Below are 21,283 nucleotides of genomic sequence, written 5' to 3' on the forward strand. Positions count from 1 at the left end.
CAATGCATAAAACGGCACACTGTAAATAATGTCTAAAACAGATTCATGTAACGTTCTCTATGGCAAATGAAAAATTGGGTGCAGACACTACCACATCCGGGAGCAAATTCCACTCTGCAATTGTTCGCGGAAAGAATGAAAACTTAATTACATTAATAAGACTTTGGTAGGCCCTTATTTTCTTAGAATTGTCGCGTCTCTTAGACCGATAATGAAGTGGTATTAAATATATGTCCTTATCGATTCCTGTGTTACCAGTATTAATGTTGTGTAAAAGCTTTAACCTGATTATTTTTGTGCGTGTGGACAGCAACTTCCACTCTAGATTTTCACCGATTTGGGAACCTCTAATTTCGTAGTCGTAGATGCCTGTGATGAATCTTGCAGCCCTTTTTTGAACAAGCTCTAAGTTATCTTCAAGAACTTTTGTGAAGGGGTCCCACGCTGCGCAAGCGTATTCTACCAAATAAATAAATAAATAAATAAATAAACTCCATGTATTTTTCACCTCAAAATGCTTTCGCACCGCACTCTAGATATCCAAAAATTTTGACTGCAAAAATGTCAGGACTAAGTCTCTCCCCAAAGGTTTCCTTGCTTTGTGCGTAGCTGTGATACAGTGAAACCTCGTTAAACAGTAGTAAGTTGAATTGAATTGAACTGAATATATCTTTATTTCCAACAGATTGGGGGAGACAGGGAAGAAAAGCTGCAAGTGCAGCTTGAAAAAACACCCTGCCCCCTATGACCACAAGACATGGGCAGTGGTCGTTAAACAGAAGTTCCTCTGGAAAAGGTGCAAAAGGCAGTCCGCTTTAGCGCTTGTTATGTCAATGTGGGATGTCTAGTCTAATGCCGCAGGTAAAGTGACGCCCAGGTGTTTAACTTCAGCAACGCATTGCACTAAAACATTATTTAGAGAGTATGAAGTAGGCACCTTTTTCTTTTTGTTCGTAAATTGAACACGATAACACTTTGCTACGTTGAAATCCATATTCCATTTAGCACACCAGGAACAAATTTTTTCGAGATCAAACTGCAACACACTCGTATGTTCGGCAAATGACACAGGATGGTACACAACGCAATCATTAGCATACAGTCTGATATTTGAAACACAGCCTTCACTTAAATCATTGACACTTAGCCTGAAAAACATTTCAAGTTAACCAATATTTAGATATATCAGAATCTGAGTTAACAAGGATTTACTGTATTCATCTAAAAGTATGAACATAATCAAGGGCGAGCTTCCCATGACGATACACTGCACGACACCCCTGCCAGCTTGGCCTAACCAGCACCGTCTCGTCGGGAGTCAGCCGTCAAAGCTGCAGTTTGGTGCAGAGTCAACGAAATAATTTGCTGGGCGCACGGCACTTGGGAAAATGCAGAAACCACCTCAACAACTAAAGTGAGGGCAGATTCTGGTATTATGTTACAACTGCCAGGCAGACGTGGTTTCTTGGTCTACATGTTTTGCACATAATTATAACTTTGAAAATATTATTTTGGTTATAGTGCAGTACCGCTTATAATGGGCAGAAATTCACGACTCCGGCAACTTACATTATAAGCGGCTCCCCAGAAGTATGTCATTGTGCCAACAAAGGACAGCTGTTACCCTACCTGCTGTCCACCTTTTCATGTCTTGACCACCGCTCTTGCTCAGCGCTCTGGCACTCTGGCTGTCCTTTGTCTCAACCTGTCTCCCCCAATGGCATAGTGTGGATTTGCAGACACCCCAATAACTGCTTATGCTAAGGAACTACAAACTTGCATTCCCTGGTTGTCCGTTGTAACAAGTGGAAGATGATTCTAGCTGGGTCCTACAGAAGAGCTTTGTGCGGCCTTGCTGCGCAACACGGCATGAAAGGGGAGTCCCACTTACTTGGAAGCTGTAGGTGGCCACACCATCCACTATGTCCTTGTGCACAGGCAAGTTGGCACTAGCACAGCGGCTCACAGCTGTTTGCTGTGAGGGCGGCGCAGTAGACACTTTTTTTGTGGGCTCAGACAGGGTAGTTGTGGTTGCAACGGGAGCAGTGGTTGGGTGGGCAGCTTTGGGTGATGAGGATGGTGTTCCTGGCACTGGATGCAAGAGGAGGGGAAACTCATTTAACCCTTTAACCCCCAATCCCAAGCTGTACTCATCATGGGAGGTTCTACTAATATCTTTTCTGCGGAGCGTGTTTCTGTAATTTATCTAGTCTTAAAGGGACCCTGAAACGATTTTGACGATTTTCTACAAACATACTGAGTCATTAGAGAAGGTCCTTCTGATCGTTAACTGACACATCTAAGTGCTCCGTGTAAAGCGTGTAATTTATTATAAGGTTTTAAAAATGCACATCGCTGCCGATCGCAGCACAGTGCTCGGTGGAATTTTAAGCCGCCCCTACCCATATTACGGAAATCGCCCATATGACGTCAGTGGGGCGAGCTATCCAATTGGCTGACCAGGGCGCGTGATCGATAATTTTTCCAACTTTATGGTAAACAAATGATGTTTGTAATAGTTAGAATGTTAGTTAATTTGTTCTTATAAAAGGAAAGTAACATAAAGAGAATGCAGAAGAACAATTTTTCAGTACACTTAAGCACTTCCGGGACACAGAAAGTGTCATCTGCTTGTGTTACAACGTGTTCCGTCTTTGACGAAAGCTTCGCAGTCAGTGTCGGTCTGTCTTTACGCGAGCGCTATGATTCGACTTTGTTGCGTTGTGGACTGCAAACGTAGCGACTGGCAATATGTCAAGCTGCGACATTGTGTCCTTCTGCAAGCCAGCAGCCGAGTGGACTGGGTGCAGCGCATTGGACAGCCACTATCCGATGGGCGCCAGGATTTGCGCGATTGCGGCCATCACTATACACAGGAAGATTACCAACACAACAGCGTTTCCCGAGTGCGGTATTAGGGTAAATGCAAGCGCAAGGGAACAGGGCCTGGCCGTGTCCCCTTGCGTGTCGTTTCAGGGGATGAACAGAAGCACAAATGTGAATGGTCTGCATGGTGCAGCCACCTGGTGGCATAGAGCTCAACCACACACAGTAGCAGTAACAAAATGTATTCTTCTTTGCTGTTGGTTTAAATTATTCGCAGGAGTGCAATCGTCAACATGGTGTTTTTGTAAAGGTTTAAAATCTTCTCCACTTTGTTAGAGCAATATTAGCTCTTTCTTTGGCTGGTTAAGCTCTGTGCCAACGGGTGGCTGGACCATGCAGACCGATCAGGCAGCTCACGTACGTCTACGCTAAAGTTCCTTCATCAGCTTGAGTTTATGCCTTCACCATTCCGTCGAAATGTTCTGCTAGTGTGTGATTACCGGAATACCAGACACGTTCGGCGCTACGACAGAATGCTCGCAACACATGCTGCTTCGATAGCTCTCGCTTGGGGTTCACGGCCAAGCCGCTAGCGGAGACGTTTCGCGCGGGCGGGGGCGGGCTCCAAAACAACCGGAAGTGGACGATGTGATGTTGCATCGTGACGCAGAACCAGTGAAGGCGGAGCTTAGCCTCGTCCGCTCGGCGAACGAGTTCAGGAGGAAAAGCATGGCTGGGGAGGAGGGTAACTTGTAATCGCTTGTAGCTCCATTAATACGTGACGCTTCACTTAAATTGTGGTGCAAATGTTCTACTTAAGCTGTACCCTACGCGTCTACAATATTTGCCCGAACCGTTTCAGGGGCCCTTTAAGGAAATCAAGAGTTCGACGAAAGCTTGTCTGGTCGGAATTGCTCATAGTCAAAGGTAAAAATGGACGCCAAACAAAAACATTAAAAGAAAAGAAAACAAGATATTTCGGCTCCCACATGGGGGCCTTGTTCACAATATGGGGGCCTTGCTTTCATTGTGAACAAGGACCCCATATTGGAGCCGAAATGTCTTGTTTTCTTTTCATGCTTTTGGTCGGCATCCATTTTTACCTTTGACTTATCTAGTCTTAGTAAGAAATTGACTTAACGGCCGAATTAGGAGCGCCATCAGAAATGTCGTTTCTGTAGCGCCCCGAAACAATTTTTCGGCTGCAGAACACAACTGGCATGACCTATTTTAGAAGTGCACACACCTCTGCTGAGGTGGCCGTAGTAAGCAGCACATGCCCATCACTTATCTTTATTCTCACACAAAATGTAACGCATGAGTCGTAATAACAATCTGCTAGCAGAGGACAGCGACTGAAAAAGTGTAGTTATTCAAACAACCATGCAAACTATTGAGCACCTGCTGTCGCCTTATATAGTTGAACCTGTTCCATGTTCCAAAAATAACGGTTCGGGTTCAGTTCTGCCCAGAATTATGGTTCGATAGCCTGCTTATAATGATACTAGTTTTAACAACATACTGGATATAACAATGAGCAGCCAATGCAGTCAACTTTTGTATGTGTTCTATGGCAAAATAACCCACTTAATATGCTCCTTTGACGCATTAGTGGTTATAACAATTAAATCTGGATACTGGGTGTGCGCACCAAAAGACAAAAAAAGAATATATATTTTTAAAGATTGACCACCCTTTCAATACTGTGAAGAGCAGTGCAAGCGAAGCTCGGGATCAGCGGCTCTTCGCTGTTGCAACACCTCGGCTTCGCGCTCCCTCGCGATGGGGTTGGCATGTTGACAACAAGCCCTTTCTCAAACGAGCTCCCCGCGGCGTTCATCAAATGCTGCCTGTTCTTTGGCCAAATGCATGACGTGCGGCCCGCTCCCGCTGCCGTTCTTTCAATGCAGCCTACTCTTCGGCAGAATGAACCAAACGCAGTCTCCCCTCTGACTGCCGGGCCTGAACTGGGGGGGGGAAACGGCAGGCATGAGGCGAGCAAACACGCGATCACATCCTTTCCCTCCTCCGGAGGGAGGGGACGCCTGTGACTGGCTCGCACCTTGCGCTGCATCCACTTCTTCATGCATATAAAACCCTCTTCAAAGGATGCGTATGATGAATCAACAGTGGCTGAATCGGTTAGCGTAGTGGTCTCGCAACTCAGAGGTCGGTGGTTCACATCCACAGACCAACAGGCAATCTTTATTTTCGCACGGCTTGAGTTTTTTCGTATGGCAGCACTGACACCAACACGAGTGAGGCAATACAAGCAAAAAGGAAATTGCAAGTTGTTTTGTCACATCCACCCCTATGCCATGCACCTAGCATAGCACGCTTTTGTTGCATTGTTGCCTAGAAAATCGATTGTTATAGCAGGGTTCCATGAAAAATAGAGAGGGGAGACCCATTCAAACACAGAAAGACTAAAGACGCACAGTCGAACCTACTTACAGCATTACTGGTTGCAACAATACTCAGATGCAACAATGAGCAGCTGTTGCACCGTGAACTTGTTATGTGTTCTATGGTAAAACAAGCTGCTTACGTCAATGTTCCCATATTCGATTATTCGTGACAACCATTAAATCTAGATACCAGGCTTCTATACTGAAAAAAAAAAGAAATGCGAAATCCTGGAAATGCAAAAAAAAAGCAAGTCGCTTTGCCACTTCATGCCACGGACCCCGCATGGCACCCCTTCGTTGTGCCTTTTCAGTCTTCCTTCCATCCCTCACACATCGGCAAGAGGGTGGAAGAGAGGCATGCATGGCCAGCACTGCAATGGAATGAAGGCGTGTCATGCAGGGTGTGCAGCACAAAGGTGGGTGTGGCAAAGTGGCTAGCGAGCTTTTCAATTATATGGACACTCCAGGCGAATTACCGCGATCAACGTGGCTGTCACGGTGACGTTCCGTATAAAGTCCAAGTGCGATAACATGGCAGCGCACCGTATGCTGTAGGTGCAAGTGAAAGCATGCGACGGTGAATCGAGGATGGTGGCTCGATCTCACACGCGCAAGGAAGGAAGCGCACCATCTTCCTTTGTGTGCAAGGCACAGGGGGAGGTTTCACTCTGGTGGTGGCTGCATATGGTGCAGCTGGGCGCGACCATGTGGGCCTTATCTTGAAAGCAATCTGCGTCATACCGAGTCTAGGCACACCCAGAGCTGATAGCATCATGTGTGCTGTGTTCTCGCCGCTTGGTTCGCATTGAAGGGAGAGGCAGCACGCAGGTCAATTTGCTTGCTGTTGCTGCTGCTCTTCCTCATGCCAGTGTTTTGACAGCAAGCGTCCATGGTCATCGAGATTGATGTGTTCATGTTTGACTGTGCGTGCGTGACACAGGCTTATTAATTTAGTAAGTGAATGTTTAAGTTTAAACAGCCAATAAAACTACTACAATTACTCTGTATAGCTGTCGAATAGTTCGCTATCACAATTGATGCTTAGTCTTTCAGGCGAAACTGCGACTTCTTTTCCTGGATTTCGCATTCCTTTCAATTCAGTACAAGAACCCAGTAGCCAGATTTAATAGCAACCACCAATAATGTGGCATGGGAACATTGAAGTAAGGAGCAGCTCTCACGAGGGCAATGCACAGGTGACATATGACCACAAAATATGCAATCTGCAATCTCAAAACAGGATTTGCTCTATTGTGTGAATGCAGCTTTATCTTCAGCTCTTGCTGCGTAGGAAGGCCGCTGAGCACTACTCATCATGATACAAGTTCTAGTGTGCAAGTGCCCTCTGCACTATTAGCAAACTACTAAATTCAAAAAGGTGACCTGTAAAGAGGAGGTAAAAGGGCAACTTTTATAAAGGAGGAGAGAAGGGCGTGGGAACAGAGAAGATAACGAAACTTTGAATGGTAGAGAACCTAGCCTTGAAGTGCAACTTCCTGGCAATGCATGCCACGCTGCCATAGAGCACCACAAGGCGAAATTTGCATATAATACACACCCAGACTTTACTACTAAGTTTTGGAACTCCTTGGTGCAGGTTATGATAACATATGGTAAATTGTGCAGAAGCACCATGCACCTCATGGTGTGGATAATAGGAGCCCATCAGCACGATACCATCCATGGCCACACGCAAATCAGCAGCAGAAGTTGCCATCTTTGCTCACCCGTCTGCAGCCCGTCAGCCTCGGCATCCCGGCGTGCACGAAACAGCTGCTGCACGGCACTTGTCTGCCGCACGGTGCGTGGCTGAGGGTGCCAGTTCTCCTTGTGACTCACGGGTAGGTCACTGAAGTTGCGGTTGCAGCGCAGGATCAGGCGTTCCCTGAGCATATCCATCAATGATAGCAAATACTGTATTTACGCCTATTCTAACATGCCCTCTGCTGCAATGCTCACTCAATTTCTGTGCCGAGCAATGAAAAGTGCAATGTCTTCGACTGCAACACATGCCTACTGTAGTCTAATGTGGCCTATGCTGCAACACTCACTGAATTTTCACGATGATGAGCAACGAAAAGTCCAATGCCCTCAACTGCAACATGCATCTTTATTTTCATACTTGATATTTCACTCAACAGTTTTTCTTTGTAGTGTAGCGAAAAGAGACGCTAGTGGGTTCAGCGCTACTGGCTCTAAACGCTAGTGGGTCGAGCGCTCCTGCTCAGCAACGGCTCTCATGCTTGGAAGCTGTGACTGCCCTGCCCGTCGACGTTAAGTTGCTCCGAGCTCGGCCAAATAAACACCTTTAGAATTGGTGGAGGTGCGGGGTACCTTAAGACGATCATCCTGGAACTCTGGTCCCGTACCCTACCATCTACCATGCCTCAAGACGCCTCCTCCTGCACCCACTGCGTGTCCTGGGGTGCCTTGTCATCACGACCCTCCTATCTACACTGGAGCGGACGCTGACATGGACGAATGGCTCACGGCGTACGACAGGGTAGGCGACCATAACAAGTGGGACGAAGCGGCCAAACTGAGCCATGTTCTGTTCTACCTCGCTGGAGTGGCCAGCCTGTGGTATAACAACCATCAAGCAGAGTTCCAGACATGGTCGGAATTTAAGACTTCCCTCGCCTATGTATTTGGTCGCCCTGCTGTTCGCAAGCTGTGTGCCGAGCAACGTTTGCGAGAACGAGCTCAACAGCCAGGCGAAACAATCACCAGTTATATCGAAGATGTCGTGGACCTATGCAGGAAAGTTGATTCGACCATGGCGGAGTGTGATTGAATCCGAAATATTCTGAAGGGCATAGAAGACAACGCTTTTAGCATGTTTGTCCACACTCTGTGGCTGAAATTATCACACTGTGCCAGAGCTATGAAGAACTCCGCAGGCAGCGGTCACTGACCTGTCAATCTCTACCGCGTGATGAACACCTCGCTGGTTTGGCTGCCATGTCCAACCAGGCAGCGTTGCTCGCAGAAATGAAGGTGTACGTCCGCGAGGAAGTTGCCCAGCAACTCTCGATGGATTTTGGCACAGCCGCAGTCGGTACATGCGCCTACGCCAAGTTTTGCGCCTTCGCTTCGCCGCGTCATAGCGCAAGAACTGCACGAGGTTTTGCCTGAGCACCACCAGCATGTTCCTGCGGCTGCGCCTCCCAGCTCACCGAAGTCATGGCCAGGCCCCAACAGATCCCGACGGCTGTGCCACTCAGCTACACGGAAGTCGTCACCCAGCCTTAACAACTCCCTCAACAGGGACCTCTCACGTACGCCGAAGTCCTCGATATGCCCCGACAACAGCCTGCTATGCAATCACTTCACCAGCCGCCACGTCCAACACGTCCTTCCACATGAATGGGACCTGCTGCAACAACTTGGTGACGTACAGCGGACAATCGACTGATATGTTTTGCGTGCGGCTATGCAGGCCACATCGCACGCCACTGTAGTCGCATGCAGTCGCCTAGCACTACACCATATGTGCCAAGTTCTATGGCAGCTTCTCTGCGCCCTTATTACAACGACGAACCTCGGGCTGCGTCACAACCATTCCGCCGGTCCGCCAACATCCACCGCTCAACTTCTTCACGCCGACGCTCCCCATCACCGATGCGGCCTCATCCCAAAGCTCGGGATGAGGAAAACTAATCGTCGCAGTCTATGAGGCAAGGGCTGCGACGCCGTCCTCAACGTAGCCTGACCAATGTGATAGACGTGTTAGTTGACGGTGTGCGCACATATGCCCTCGTGGATACCGGAGCCGCTGTATCAGTTATGAACGCAAAGCTTTGTCGCTTCCTTCGAAAGGTTATGATGCCCATTGCTGGATTCGCCCTCCGCACAGCAGGCGCACAGCGTATTCATCCGATTGCGGCGTGCACCGCTCATGTTTTCATCGAGGACGTTGTATACGCTGTCGAATTTATTGTGATTTCCTCGTGCTCCCACGAAGTTATCCTGGGGTGGGACTTTCGTGCCCGCCACGATGCCGTCATTCATTGCGGACAGGCCGAACTAGAACTGTCGCCGATCTCAGATATGACGCTTGCCGATAATGCTTCTTTTGCGAACAAACTGCTCGTCAGGCATGGCACCAACGTTTTTCCCAACTCATCAGTAATTGTATCAATGCATTGCAGCAGCCTCTCTGACACATCACACTACTTTCTCCGTCGGGCTGCTATTATACTCGAAAAAGTCTGCTGCTGCCTTTTGCGACTGTGAATGTCAAACAGGGCTCCACAGCTATTTTTGTCTGTAACCCCTTCTCTTACCCTGTGATGCTGCTTCAAGGCAAATGTCTTGGCCACGTGGAAGTGATCGACACCGTACAAATTACGGATGTTCCCGAAGACACATCTTGCACCGGTTACAACATGCTCGGTTCTCTCTCTACGTCCGACCCTTCGCCCACAGGTGTGTTCAATTCATCTATTGCCGATGGCCTCACCCCACCTCAGCGTTCGCAGCTTCTGCGCATCTTAGAAGAATTTCGTTCTTCCTTTGATGTTGGGCAACCTTCCCTGGGCCGGGCGTCTGCTGTCATGCACCATATTGACACTGGCTCCCAACCGCCATTGCTGCAACGACCAATCGCGTCTCTGCCACAGAACGTCGTGTGATTAATGACCAAGTGGACGATATGCTTCGCCACGAAGTGATCCGACCCTCGAACAGTCCATGGGCATCCCCTGTCGTCCTTGTTATGAAAAAAGACAGCTCGGTACGGTTCTGTGTAGACTATCGGTGCCTGAACAAGATCACTCGCAAAGATGTATACCCGCTGCTGCGAATCGATGACCCCATCAATAGCCTACAAGGAGCAGAATTCTTTTCATCTCTAGATTTACGCTCTGGCTATTGGCAAGTACCCATGGCTGACGTCGATAGGCCGAAGACAGCCTTTGTCACACCCGACGGCTTCTACGAATTTAACGTCATGCCGTTTGCACTTTGTAATGCGCCAGCAACCTTTGAACACATGATGGACACAGTTCTCCGTGGTTTGAAGTGGCACATGTGCTTATGTTATCTCGACGACGTTGTTGTTCGATTAGCTCGAGCGCTAATCAACCGAGCGGGGTGAAACCAATCGTCTCATCAATCCCCACCCTTTACCTTCGTGCCTCTGCCATCCAATTACTGCGACCAACTCGAGATCCAGCGACTCAACCACAGGATTTATCCTCCCCCTCACATGAAGCTCAGCACTGAAGAGGCCAACACATTCCCAAACCTACACAGATACAGTAAAATGTACCCACATACATATTGCGGCATCTGCCCCTGGTGTGGCAACACACGCCCTACACTCTTTCACATCTCGTGGGGGTGCGGGGACAAACCTCAACACTTAAAGACACCTAGCACGTCATTTGAGTGGTGGGAGGTACAGCTGACCAGCGATACCCTGGCGGGACAACAAACTCTCGTGCAGCAAGTGCGTTGAGCAGCCATGGCCAGTGGAGTCTTGGAATGAGGACACCACCAGCTCAACCTCAAGAGCAATGACCTCGATGGTCCAAATATATGTTTTCTCTCAATCTTTTGTGTGCCGATTTCCAATGTTGTTATTGTGATTGCTTATTTGATGTCTTACGAGTACAGAATTGGAGCACAAATACTAGCTTTAGAATGCTGCCACAGCACTGTTTTATATGAGAGCTAAGCAGTCACCCATTTTTCACTAAACAGGGGCTTGTCATACTGCGAAGTTGTGCCCTAGTGCACTGCCTGCCAAGATGAGCATTAAAAGGAATACTGTGTGTGCCAGAACCATGTGCTGTGGCCGCCACGATCTGACCTTTCATACTTGTTTCTTCATGCAGACCTTTGCAAAAAAAATGAACCAGTACAGACTAGCTCAGCTATTGGTCTTTCTAAAGATCCTCTAGGCAAGCTCACCTGTTTCCAGATGTATCCAAGGCAAGTGTGAGCACGTACATGTCCTCCTTGACTTCATCCAGTGGGCAACCTTCAATACGACCATCCTGAAAGTGTGCAAGAAGAAACAATTCAGGAAAACAAATGGCCAATTGGCATGCATGGACTCGTAGGAAATTTGCCTGCTGTGCCAATCCAAAGGAGGTCAAGTCTTGCAAGCTCAGTGTGGTGTCAACTTTGTATAATTGGTTAGGTTTTGTACCCCAAACAGCATAGAAGACATGAATGATGAGAAGACAACACAAGCACTTATGTCCCGCTATTACTGGCACATGTCTTTTGCACTATTCATAGTGTGAATACTTTGCATGAATGTGCCAAATTGAACATACAAAACTGGCATCTTGAGTGGCACAAGATCACAGGTTGGAATAATAAACAAAACTCACTCAGACTTGCTCACGATATCTATATCTTTTTCTTAGGAATCACTCGTACTCAGATTCACCAAAATTCTGCTCAGCCAGGCTCATTCGTACTCAGAGATGTACAAGAATCAAACCCAGGCAAACCCAATCCAAATCATGGACTTGCACTCACTCAAGCTATCTTGTACTCACGTAATTACGGACACGATCGTACTAAAGGAATCATGAAATCAAACAACATCATATCTCATGGAATCGTACACTCACTCATTTAACTCGAACTCACAGGTATATAACTCAAGAAGTGAATTACAAGCTCATTAACCCTTTGACGGTTTTTGCCGTACATGTACGGCGGCGGTTTTCTGTCCCGCAAGGTCTTTGTTGTACTGGTACGGTTCCGACCCTCCGTTTGAAATTTCGCGCCATAATGACGATGCGTGCTAACCGGGAGGTGCTGCCACCTCTTAGCACTTGCAAGATGCGTTTGAAATCGGCGCTACGTTCTTGGGGAGATAAACAGAACTGATTGCTAGCTTCACAAGTCGCTCAGACTGCGGCAACGCCCCTTTGGCGGTTTCGGTTCCGCCGCGTGATCGCAACGGAGGCGCGCGAAACGTCATTTTTTTTCTTTGTCGGCAGGCTCTCGCAGGGGCGGCGGAAGTTGATTTCTATCTTGATTGGCACTGCTCTTAGCTTGCTTGTCACCACCACTCACGAGGTATTCTCGCTCTCTGCGGCAACGCGCTTACGCGAGAGGGTGCCTCAGACCTCTGCCCAAGGCAGCCGCACGCAGAGGTGTCGTGTGCGCCAACACAACTCCTCGCTCCAAGAGAACAGACACGCATTTTAGGTGTGCAGATTGCGATAAGGCGCTGTGCGCAGACCCGTGTTTCAAGGAGTACCACGCTCGGAAATACTATTGAGCATCTTGCAGTTCTGAGTGATGCCGACACCAAAATACTGTTCCCAATTATTTTTTACTATTTACTCCCGACTTTATACATTTTGTACATTCAAAATCCACAATAAACTAATTTGACCACCTGGGAAAGTTTTTTTCAAAATAATTCGACCCTCAAAGGGTTAAATGGGTCCCTCATATAGAGCAAGATCAGAGTTCACTTTGACGTCACGTTCCCACTAACGTCTACTAACCTGCACTGCCACACTCACTTGCGCTCGTATGACGTCCTTTAACACTTACCAGCGTTTACTAATAATTAAACTAGGGCACCTAACAGAAAAAAATTTTAAAATACCAGTTCGGTTTGGGTTCATTGCATTCCGTAATCTTTCCGGTTCAGTTTGGATTCTTACAAATAAAAAAAGCGTCTGAGCCTCGCCTGAAAGGCAAAGCATCGATTGCGATAGCAAATTAGCAGAATGCGATACGAAGTAAGGGTAATAGTTTTATCGGCCGTATCAACTTGTAAACATTGATTTGCTAACTAATTTAACAAGCATGGTGTCAGCACGCACAGCAAACATGAACACATCACAGATGACAGCGGACACTCACTAACAAAACACTGGCATTAGGAAGCGCGGTAGCAGCAGTGACCGAAGTGACCTTCATGTTGTCTATCGCTTCAACGCAAACCAAGTCCCGAAAACACACAGCACGCACAAAGCTACAAGCCGTCGATGCACCAGGACTCTGCCCCCCAACGCAGATCACTCTCAAGAGAAGGCCACGTGACCGCGCGCCGCCACCACATACGCAGTTGCAGCCAGAGTAGAACGCCAGCCCCCTCCCTCCCCAGTGCCTCATGCGTGACATAAGACAGTGCACTTCCTCCCTACTTCCCTCCCTTTTGCACTGGGGCGAGATTTAGCCCCGATTGTCAGCTCCCCACTCACAGTGATGGTGTTATCGCCCTTGGAGTTAATACAGAACATCAAGCCGACGCCAACGGAAGAAATGCACCTGGAGTGTTCATATAATTGCTATTGCAATAAGAATACATAATGGTGTGTGAACTGGTTTGGCATAGTCTATTTTATCTAGCCTCATGGTGACACGCTGCCCAGCGCTGTCGACTTGGCCACATGGTGCACGCGCAAGTTATGTCAGGAGGAGGCACAAATGGACTACCTGCAGTGGCGTAGCAACAGGGAGGGCCGGGGGGCCGTGGGCCCCGGGTGCAAGGGGCCAGTGGGAGGGGGGGTGTTACAGAAGACCTATGGGCCCCGGGTGCCAGACAACCTAGCTACGCCACTGACTACCTGGCATATAGGAGAAAGCAACTGATGTTTTTGCATGAATGCAAACATTTCTTGTGCAGGCCTGAAGACGACTTGAGCGCCTGTGTTGCTATGTGCTTCTTCCAGATGCTGCACTTTATTTTGTGCTTGTTGTAAATAAGATCAGGTCGTACAAGGAGCTGTTGAAGAGTTCAGTTGGGAAAATAGACTTACTTGTGTGCAGTGAAGGCCACCTTTGTTACAGTGTGAAAATGTTTTTTCATTAGTAAACTTCACCTTTCTGACAGACATTTTAGTGTGGTCTTGCTTTACATGATCATGCAAAATGCTTGCACACAAGAAGATCCCGTCTTTTTCTTGCAAGTTTTTTTTAACCGTCCTTAAAAGGTGCCCTGAACGACTTTTTATGGAAGTCGAGAAATGCATTTACGTTTAAAACAGACTATTTAGGAAATACTTTGCTGCAAGAAGTACTTCAATGCATTCAGCAGAAGCGGGCTTACAGGCAATCAAAGATAACTTGTGATCCAATTCGCGGTGCTCCCGGTCCTCCTTCAATGTCCTGCACTGTGATGGCTACGGAGAAGCTGGGTTATGCCTACAATGCTCAGCCTACTGAACATCACCATGGCGTGCTGCTCAAATTTAATTTTGGATGTTCACATAGGCGCCCCTACTTTCTATTTTGGTGCCTACAATGTGCCAAACGGAGGATATCTTTCTAATTTAATATTTTAACTATGGTGTTTTACGTGCAAAGACCACTTTCTGATTATGAGGCACGCCATAGTGTGGGACTCCGGAAATTTCGACCACCTGGGGTTCTTTAACGTGCACCTAATTCTAAGTGCACGGGTGTTTTCGCATTTCGCCCCCATCGAGATGCGGCTGCCGTGGCCATGATTCGATCCCGCAACCTTGTGCTTGGCAGCCCAACACCATAGCCACTAAGCAACCACGGCGGGTAGGATATCTCTCATGCTTACGATTAAGTTCACAGTGTCTCATCTTTTGTTATGCTACAGTGCACTAGATAGCTATGCACAGCTATTCTTGCCCCGAGTGACATGAGTAGCACATTTCCTTTCACACTTATAGGACAGGATAGGATGGTTTATTTTCACAGAAGATTTAAAAGGTGCAATGTAGCATACAATGCGTGGTCACTGAAATCAGCTAAAGAACACTTCTGCCAAGGAATGAAGTTAAAGGCGAATTCATGCCATTTCACTGGACTTCATCCCTCCGCGCTCCACGCTGCACACAGTAAGTATTCTACTTAAATACATAATATACTAAATAAGCATATATCCATATATATTGTGACGCTCTTAGATGCGCAGTGGTTTTGCGCCCCAACAAACAGTATGGGGGGCACCGAAGAGTGGTGAACGAGGAAGACGACATGCGGCTGGCTAGCTGAATCTCAACAGGCGCCCAGCAGATCAAGGCCATTGCGTCTAACTTTACCCGGCTTGAAAATGAACGCCTTTCGAAGGCGTAACAGAGTGGTGGAGGTGCTGGGTATGACACAAGGTACCACGGAGTCTCAACATCTAGAACTTCGTCAGAGCCGTAATCATGCTGGTCTCTGGCCAACGACCTTCCCTATGTCTCAGGACGGAGGTGGACAAATGCCAGCTCTAGTTTCACCTGTTCAAAGGTCAGCGCGAGTTGGACCTTTGCAGCACTACATGGAACCACGCTCGTTCGCGGGAAAAGTGGGTGAAGACGTCGACGAGTGGCTGACGCACTACGCAAGGGTGAGCCGCTACAACCGCTGGGATTCTGTCACTCAGCTTGAATATGTCGTACTCTTTCTGAGTGAGACAGCGCTCATGTGGTATGAAAACCACGAAGACTCCCTAGCAACGTGGGCGTGCTTCGTTGAGGAAATTAAGAAGCATTTTGGCGACTCCTACGTCAAACAGAAATGCTCGGACAGAACACTAGCTAAAGAGCTCAACCTCCTGGAGGAACATGCACTATAAACATAGAGGAAATTCTCAAGCTGTGCAAAATCGTCAATTCGTAGATGTCTGAGGAAGACCAAGTCGGACATCTCCTCAAAGGAATTGCAGAAGATGTCTACAATTTCCTTATAAGCAGGGAACACGTTGATTCCGTCTCAGATGTCGTGCGTCATTGCCGTACGTTTGAGACGTTGAAAACACGTAACATTGTGCCAAAATTTGGATGCCTGGCGAATGACAACTATTGCCAGCGTCGATGAGAGCCCGTCCGCCAATCTTTCATCTACTATATGGCAGATCGTACGTGAAGAAGTGCTGTGACACCAGGAACTTGCGCGCAATATCATACAACAACCTGATGCTTATTACCCGCGACACATGGCGCCTGCCGCACCCTGCGCTTTGTGGCAACCGGCGGTATGTGTCACAGACATCAATCACAGAGGAGCTCCACGGCCACATGAGGGCACATTTATGCCCGAACACCGACTTGCAGAACACCCTCACCCCAGCAGGTTTGCACGCAGACCAGCCATTCCTCCTGTGCAGCAGGCTCAGCCACTTCACTCTGCTACACGACTCTGGACGGCTGAGCGCTTTGAAGAGCAGTTCATCGATCATCGTTTACCTGTGTGTTATACCTGTGGCGACTTGGGTCACATTGCCAGGTACTGCAATCGCCGCCAACCACCGAGGTTCGACCAATCGATGATGTCTAGGCGGTACCGTGCTCCCCTGGGCGAAACGTATTCGCCCTCGCACACATATTCAGGATGCTTGCCTCACCAACACCCGGAGCCATTGTGGAACCGTTCTCCAGCATCCGATCATAGCTTGACACCACCACCCGCTCCTCACGTAAGCCGGTCACCCTCTCTCCGGCGTTGCTACCCGTCGCCACCTCCGGAAAACTAGTCAGCACGGCTGTTGGAGGTGAGGTCGCTGGACAATCTTCGATGTCAACAGATATACCTCCAACCATTTGTATGTTTAAGAATAAGGTGTCTGTATTAATTGACAAAGTTTCATCAATGGCCTTAGTGGACATGAGAGCAACCGTTTCAATGATGAGTCTTGCTCTTAAAAGCCTCCTAGGATGAAAAGTGATGTTTTGCTGGGACCGTGCTGATACGTATCGCGGAGTGAGTGGAGAGTTGTATCCTGTGGGCATGTGCAATGTAGACGTTAACTTGGGTGGTATATTTAATGCGGAGTTCGCTGTTCTACCTCATTCTACGCATGACGTAATTGTGGGCCTTGATTTTTTGAAACTGTGTGGTGCCACTGTCGACTGCAAAACGGGTGAAATCAGTGCAGGTATGAGCTTTCCTGCTACGTTTATGGAAGGCCCACCGTATCATGAAAGTGTGCTTTGTGTATCCAGGGGTACAGTTGTGCCTCCGTTATCCACAACGTGTTTCAGTTGCCTGTTTCCCTACCACCGATGGGACATTTGACGCTACCGTGGAGCCCGTTCATCTGAGTTGCATCAAGAAGGATGTGCTGATACCGCATTGCACGCTGTCAGTTGTTCACGGACGCACTAACTTATGGGCCGTAAACTGTTCAAGTGAACCTGCAATACTACCACAAGGTCTCAAACTTGCCGCCTATCATGAAGATCAAGTGCTATCGCTCGCTATTCTTACAGAGGCCCCTGATTCTGCGGATGAGCGCCACTTTGTTAATGCCTGCCCTGCTGCGCACTCCTCAATTCTAACCATGGTGAACAAGTCACTCAGCACTAAGCAGCATCACGAAGTGACAAATATTCTGCTAAAACATACCCGACTGTTTGACTTTTTGCAGCAAGAGGGGCCATTATTGTTTCCTCCTTCTCGTATACACCATCGCATAGATACGGGATCTGCCCAACCTTTGCGACAGAAACCATACAGAGTCTCACCATCAGAACGTAAGGTGATCAACGACCAAGTCCATGAAATGCTAAATAAGAATGTAATCCAAGAATCCTGTAGTCCATGGGCAGCGCCAGTGATCCTGGTTGAAAAGAAAGATGGTACATGGCAATTTTATGTTGACTACCACCACCTCAACACCATCACTAAAAAGGACGTATATCCTTTTCCGCGTATTGACGATGCTGTCGACTGCCTCTCATCAGCATCTTACTTTTTGTCTGTTGACTTGAGGTTGGGGTACTGGCAGATTCCTATGCACAAGGCAGACAAGGAGAAGACGGCATTCGTAACACCAGATGGACTTTTTGAATTTAATATGATGCCATTCAGCCTCTGTAATGCGCCTGCAACTTTCGAGCGCTTTGTAGACAGCATCCTGCGTGGTTTGAAGCGGGAAGCATGCATGTGCTATTTAGACGATGTAGTGATTTTCAGGCGCACATTCAGTGAGCACAACGCATGTCTCGATCTTGTGCTAGACTGCTTGGGCAAAGTGGGTTTGGTGCTCAACTGAAAGAAGTGTCAGTTTGAAGGGCGCCAAACACTGGTTCTGGGACACCTAGAGGATAAGGACAGTATACGACCCGATTCAGCGAAGACTGCTACGATGGAAGCCTTCAAGCAACCTCACCATGTAAAACAGCTACGCACTTTCCTAGGCCTTTGCTGATACTTCCACCGGTTTATTCATGGTTTTGCCAACATCGCATGTCTGCTGACATGCCTCCTCCAGAAGCGTGTTCCCTTTGAATGGACTCCTGAACGTGAAGCTAGTTTTCGTGAGCTGAAGTCTCGTCCGACGTCCGATCCCATTCTCAGACACTTCGACCATGCGGCTCCCACAGAAGTTCATACAGACGCTAGTGGCATTGGCATCGGCGCTGTCCTTATTCAATGCGTCAACACCAAAAAACACGTCGTCGCCTATGTGAGTTGGTCTTTAAGTAAGTCCGAGCGTAACTACACCATCACAGAGCAATGCTTTGCAGTGATTTTTGCAGTACAGCGCTACCAGTCATACCTGTACGGGTGCCCCTTCACTGTGCTGACAGACAATCATTCTCTCTGCTGGCTGGTTAATCTCCGTGATCCACCGAGCCGGCTTGCAAGGTGGATACTTCGTTTACAGGAATATAACTTCACCGTTTCTTATAAAAGCGACCGCGGGCACGCCGATGCTGACTGCCTCTCGCGCGTGCCGCTTCCAATGACGGACTGCGACGCGGACAACTTCGACCGCTATATTGCATCACTGGAGCCGGGATTTCCCAATATAAATACCTTCAAGGTTGAGCAACAAAAACACAGAACTTTAGAACCATTGCTCATTACTGCAAGGCAATCAGCACCATCCACTCATTTCTGCATACGTGGTGGGGTTCTTTACAAAAAGAACTATTCTGTTACAGGCCCACGATATTGACACGTGTACTTATCTTTATCGGGCAACCACGTTTCGCCGCCTAACAAATGTAATCGCACAGCGTGGGACGTGCCTGCATGTATCCAAAGTTTCTGGAAAGTTATCTATGCTTCTATCTGCTGTCTGTTGTCACGAACCTTATGTTATCTGATTTCATCACCTGACGCGAATGGTGTAGAACTTTGTGGAAGGCACGCAAGTCCGAACGATTAGTCTGGAACATTCGACGACTGCTCTATAAAAGCCGACGCGCTTGACCCGCTGATCAGATTTTCAACGATTGCCGACCGTGTTCGCCGCTATCGTTGTGCTTTAAGTGTAGCCTGTTTTTGTGGGCACAGGTTCACCCAATAAAAGTTAGTTTTGTCTTTCACAGTATTGCTACTGTGTTCTTCAACGTCACCACCACGTGACAATATCTTCTGGCAGTCCTGGAGAGTCTCTGTCTTGCGTGCTATGCACGACGATCCAACATCTGGTTATTTGGGATCTGCGCGAACGCTCTACCGCCTTCAAAAAAGGTTCTACTGGCCTAAAATGCACCAGACGACTGCCCAGTATGTGTCCAGCTGCAGCGAGTGTCAACGTCACAAGCATCCGACGAGTGCTCCTCCTGCTCAACTCCATCCAGTGCCACCCCCCAGCACTCCCTCTGAGCAAGTTGGCATCTACCTTCTCGGTCCTTTCCCGTGGTCATCTGATGGGAATTGCTGGATTGTCGTGTGTGCCGATCACTTGACATGCTACTGTGAGACAGCTGCAATACCATCAGCTACTGCAACCAAAGTGTGTATTTTTTGCTGCGTTTTGTCATTCTCCGACATGGACCTCCCAAAGTCATCATCAGCGATTGTGGGCAGCAGTTCACTGCAGACGTGGTCGAAGAGATGCTTTGTCTATATGCTTCAAGTTTTCGACATTCCACCCTGTATCATCCACAAAAAAATGGCCTTACGGAACGCACGAACAGAACTCTTACTAACACGCTGTTCATGTATGTCGCATCAGATCATAAGAACGGAGACAGCGTGCTGCCTTTCATTACGTATGCATTTAACACCTCACAGCACGAAGTTACGGGCTAAAGTCCCTTCTTTCTTCTTTACACACATCCACCTCGTTATACACTAGACACTATCTTCCCGTTTTCCAGCCACGATAATCTTTGCATATCAGAGACAGTCTGTCTTGCTGAAGAAGCCCGACGCCTTGCTTCTTTGCGCACTCTTGTTTCACAAGACTGCTCGAAGGCACGCTACGACTGCCAAAGCTGACACATGATATATGACCCTGGTGATTTAAGGCACGTTCACACCAAAAGCGGAGCGTCTAAACGGACAAGCGGATTTTCAAAGCAGCGAGGCGGCAAGCGCCCGCGCCTGTTCAGACCAGCCGCGTTGTCTAGCTGTGCGCGCTGCCAGGAAGGCGGGGCATCTCGCAATATCTTTAGCAATTTCAGGGACGTGCCGCCATCTCGCGGCACTTTGGGTTTGTACGCACACTTTCGATATTTTTTCGTCGTGGGTTGGCGCACTCCGGTGCGCTATCTACTTCTGCAAAATGATGAGCTCAGACGAAGAATACGAGATCGTTGGCATTTTACTCGCCACTTGTATAGTCACTGTTCAAGATTTGTTACAGCGCAAAACAAGACAAGGACAAAAAAAAGGTATAAAGCGACGACATGGCGCCATGTCGTCGTTTGATACTTTATTTTGTCTTTGTCTTGTGTTGCGCTGCAAGAAACCTTACTATAAATCTCAACTAACTGCCCTAACTTGCCGTTTCGACGCTTTTCAAGAAGAGAAGCGAAAAGCCCAGAGAAAGACATTCATTTACATTCGTTCACCAGCACTTCCACTGTGTCGGGTTCTGATTGGCTGCGGCCAAAGCGGCCAACTTGTCCGTGCGGAAAAAAATCGGTCCGTGCGCAATCCAGCAAATCAGCCGCGTATTTTCCGCAAGCGGAAAATCCATGGCCGCTTGGCCGGATCCGCTTGTCCGCTTGTCCGCTCCGCCTTCGGTGTGAACGTTCTTTAGTGTGGCTCTGGAAACCAACCAGAAAATGTGGATTATGTGAAAAACAGCTGGCCCACTATGTTGGACCCTATGTTATTATTGAGCGTATCAGCCAATTAACCTACCGCATAGCACGTCTCACGTCAAATGGCCAACGGTCAGCAAAGACTGAACTTTCGCA

General features: G+C 48.1%; 1 protein-coding gene across 3 annotated transcripts in view; it reads right to left on the reverse strand.

Annotated features, from left to right (window-relative positions):
* The window catches only part of LOC135908428 (protein GPR107), a 212,254-nt gene that overhangs the window by 144,786 nt on the left and 46,185 nt on the right, over positions 1–21,283 (reverse strand). For all 3 annotated transcript variants that reach the window (XR_010566324.1, XM_065440204.1, XM_065440203.1), the window contains 3 exons: positions 11,151–11,236; positions 6,962–7,119; positions 1,892–2,091 (listed from right to left, as the gene is read on the reverse strand). Coding sequence is in view for 2 of the 3 variants with exons in the window: in XM_065440204.1 (XP_065296276.1) it covers positions 1,892–2,091; positions 6,962–7,119; positions 11,151–11,236 (444 nt within the window). In the remaining variant the exon portion in view is untranslated. The remainder of the gene's footprint in view (positions 1–1,891; positions 2,092–6,961; positions 7,120–11,150; positions 11,237–21,283) is intronic.

Source organism: Dermacentor albipictus, unplaced genomic scaffold, assembly GCF_038994185.2.
Source record: "Dermacentor albipictus isolate Rhodes 1998 colony unplaced genomic scaffold, USDA_Dalb.pri_finalv2 scaffold_30, whole genome shotgun sequence".
NCBI lineage: Eukaryota > Metazoa > Arthropoda > Arachnida > Ixodida > Ixodidae > Dermacentor > Dermacentor albipictus.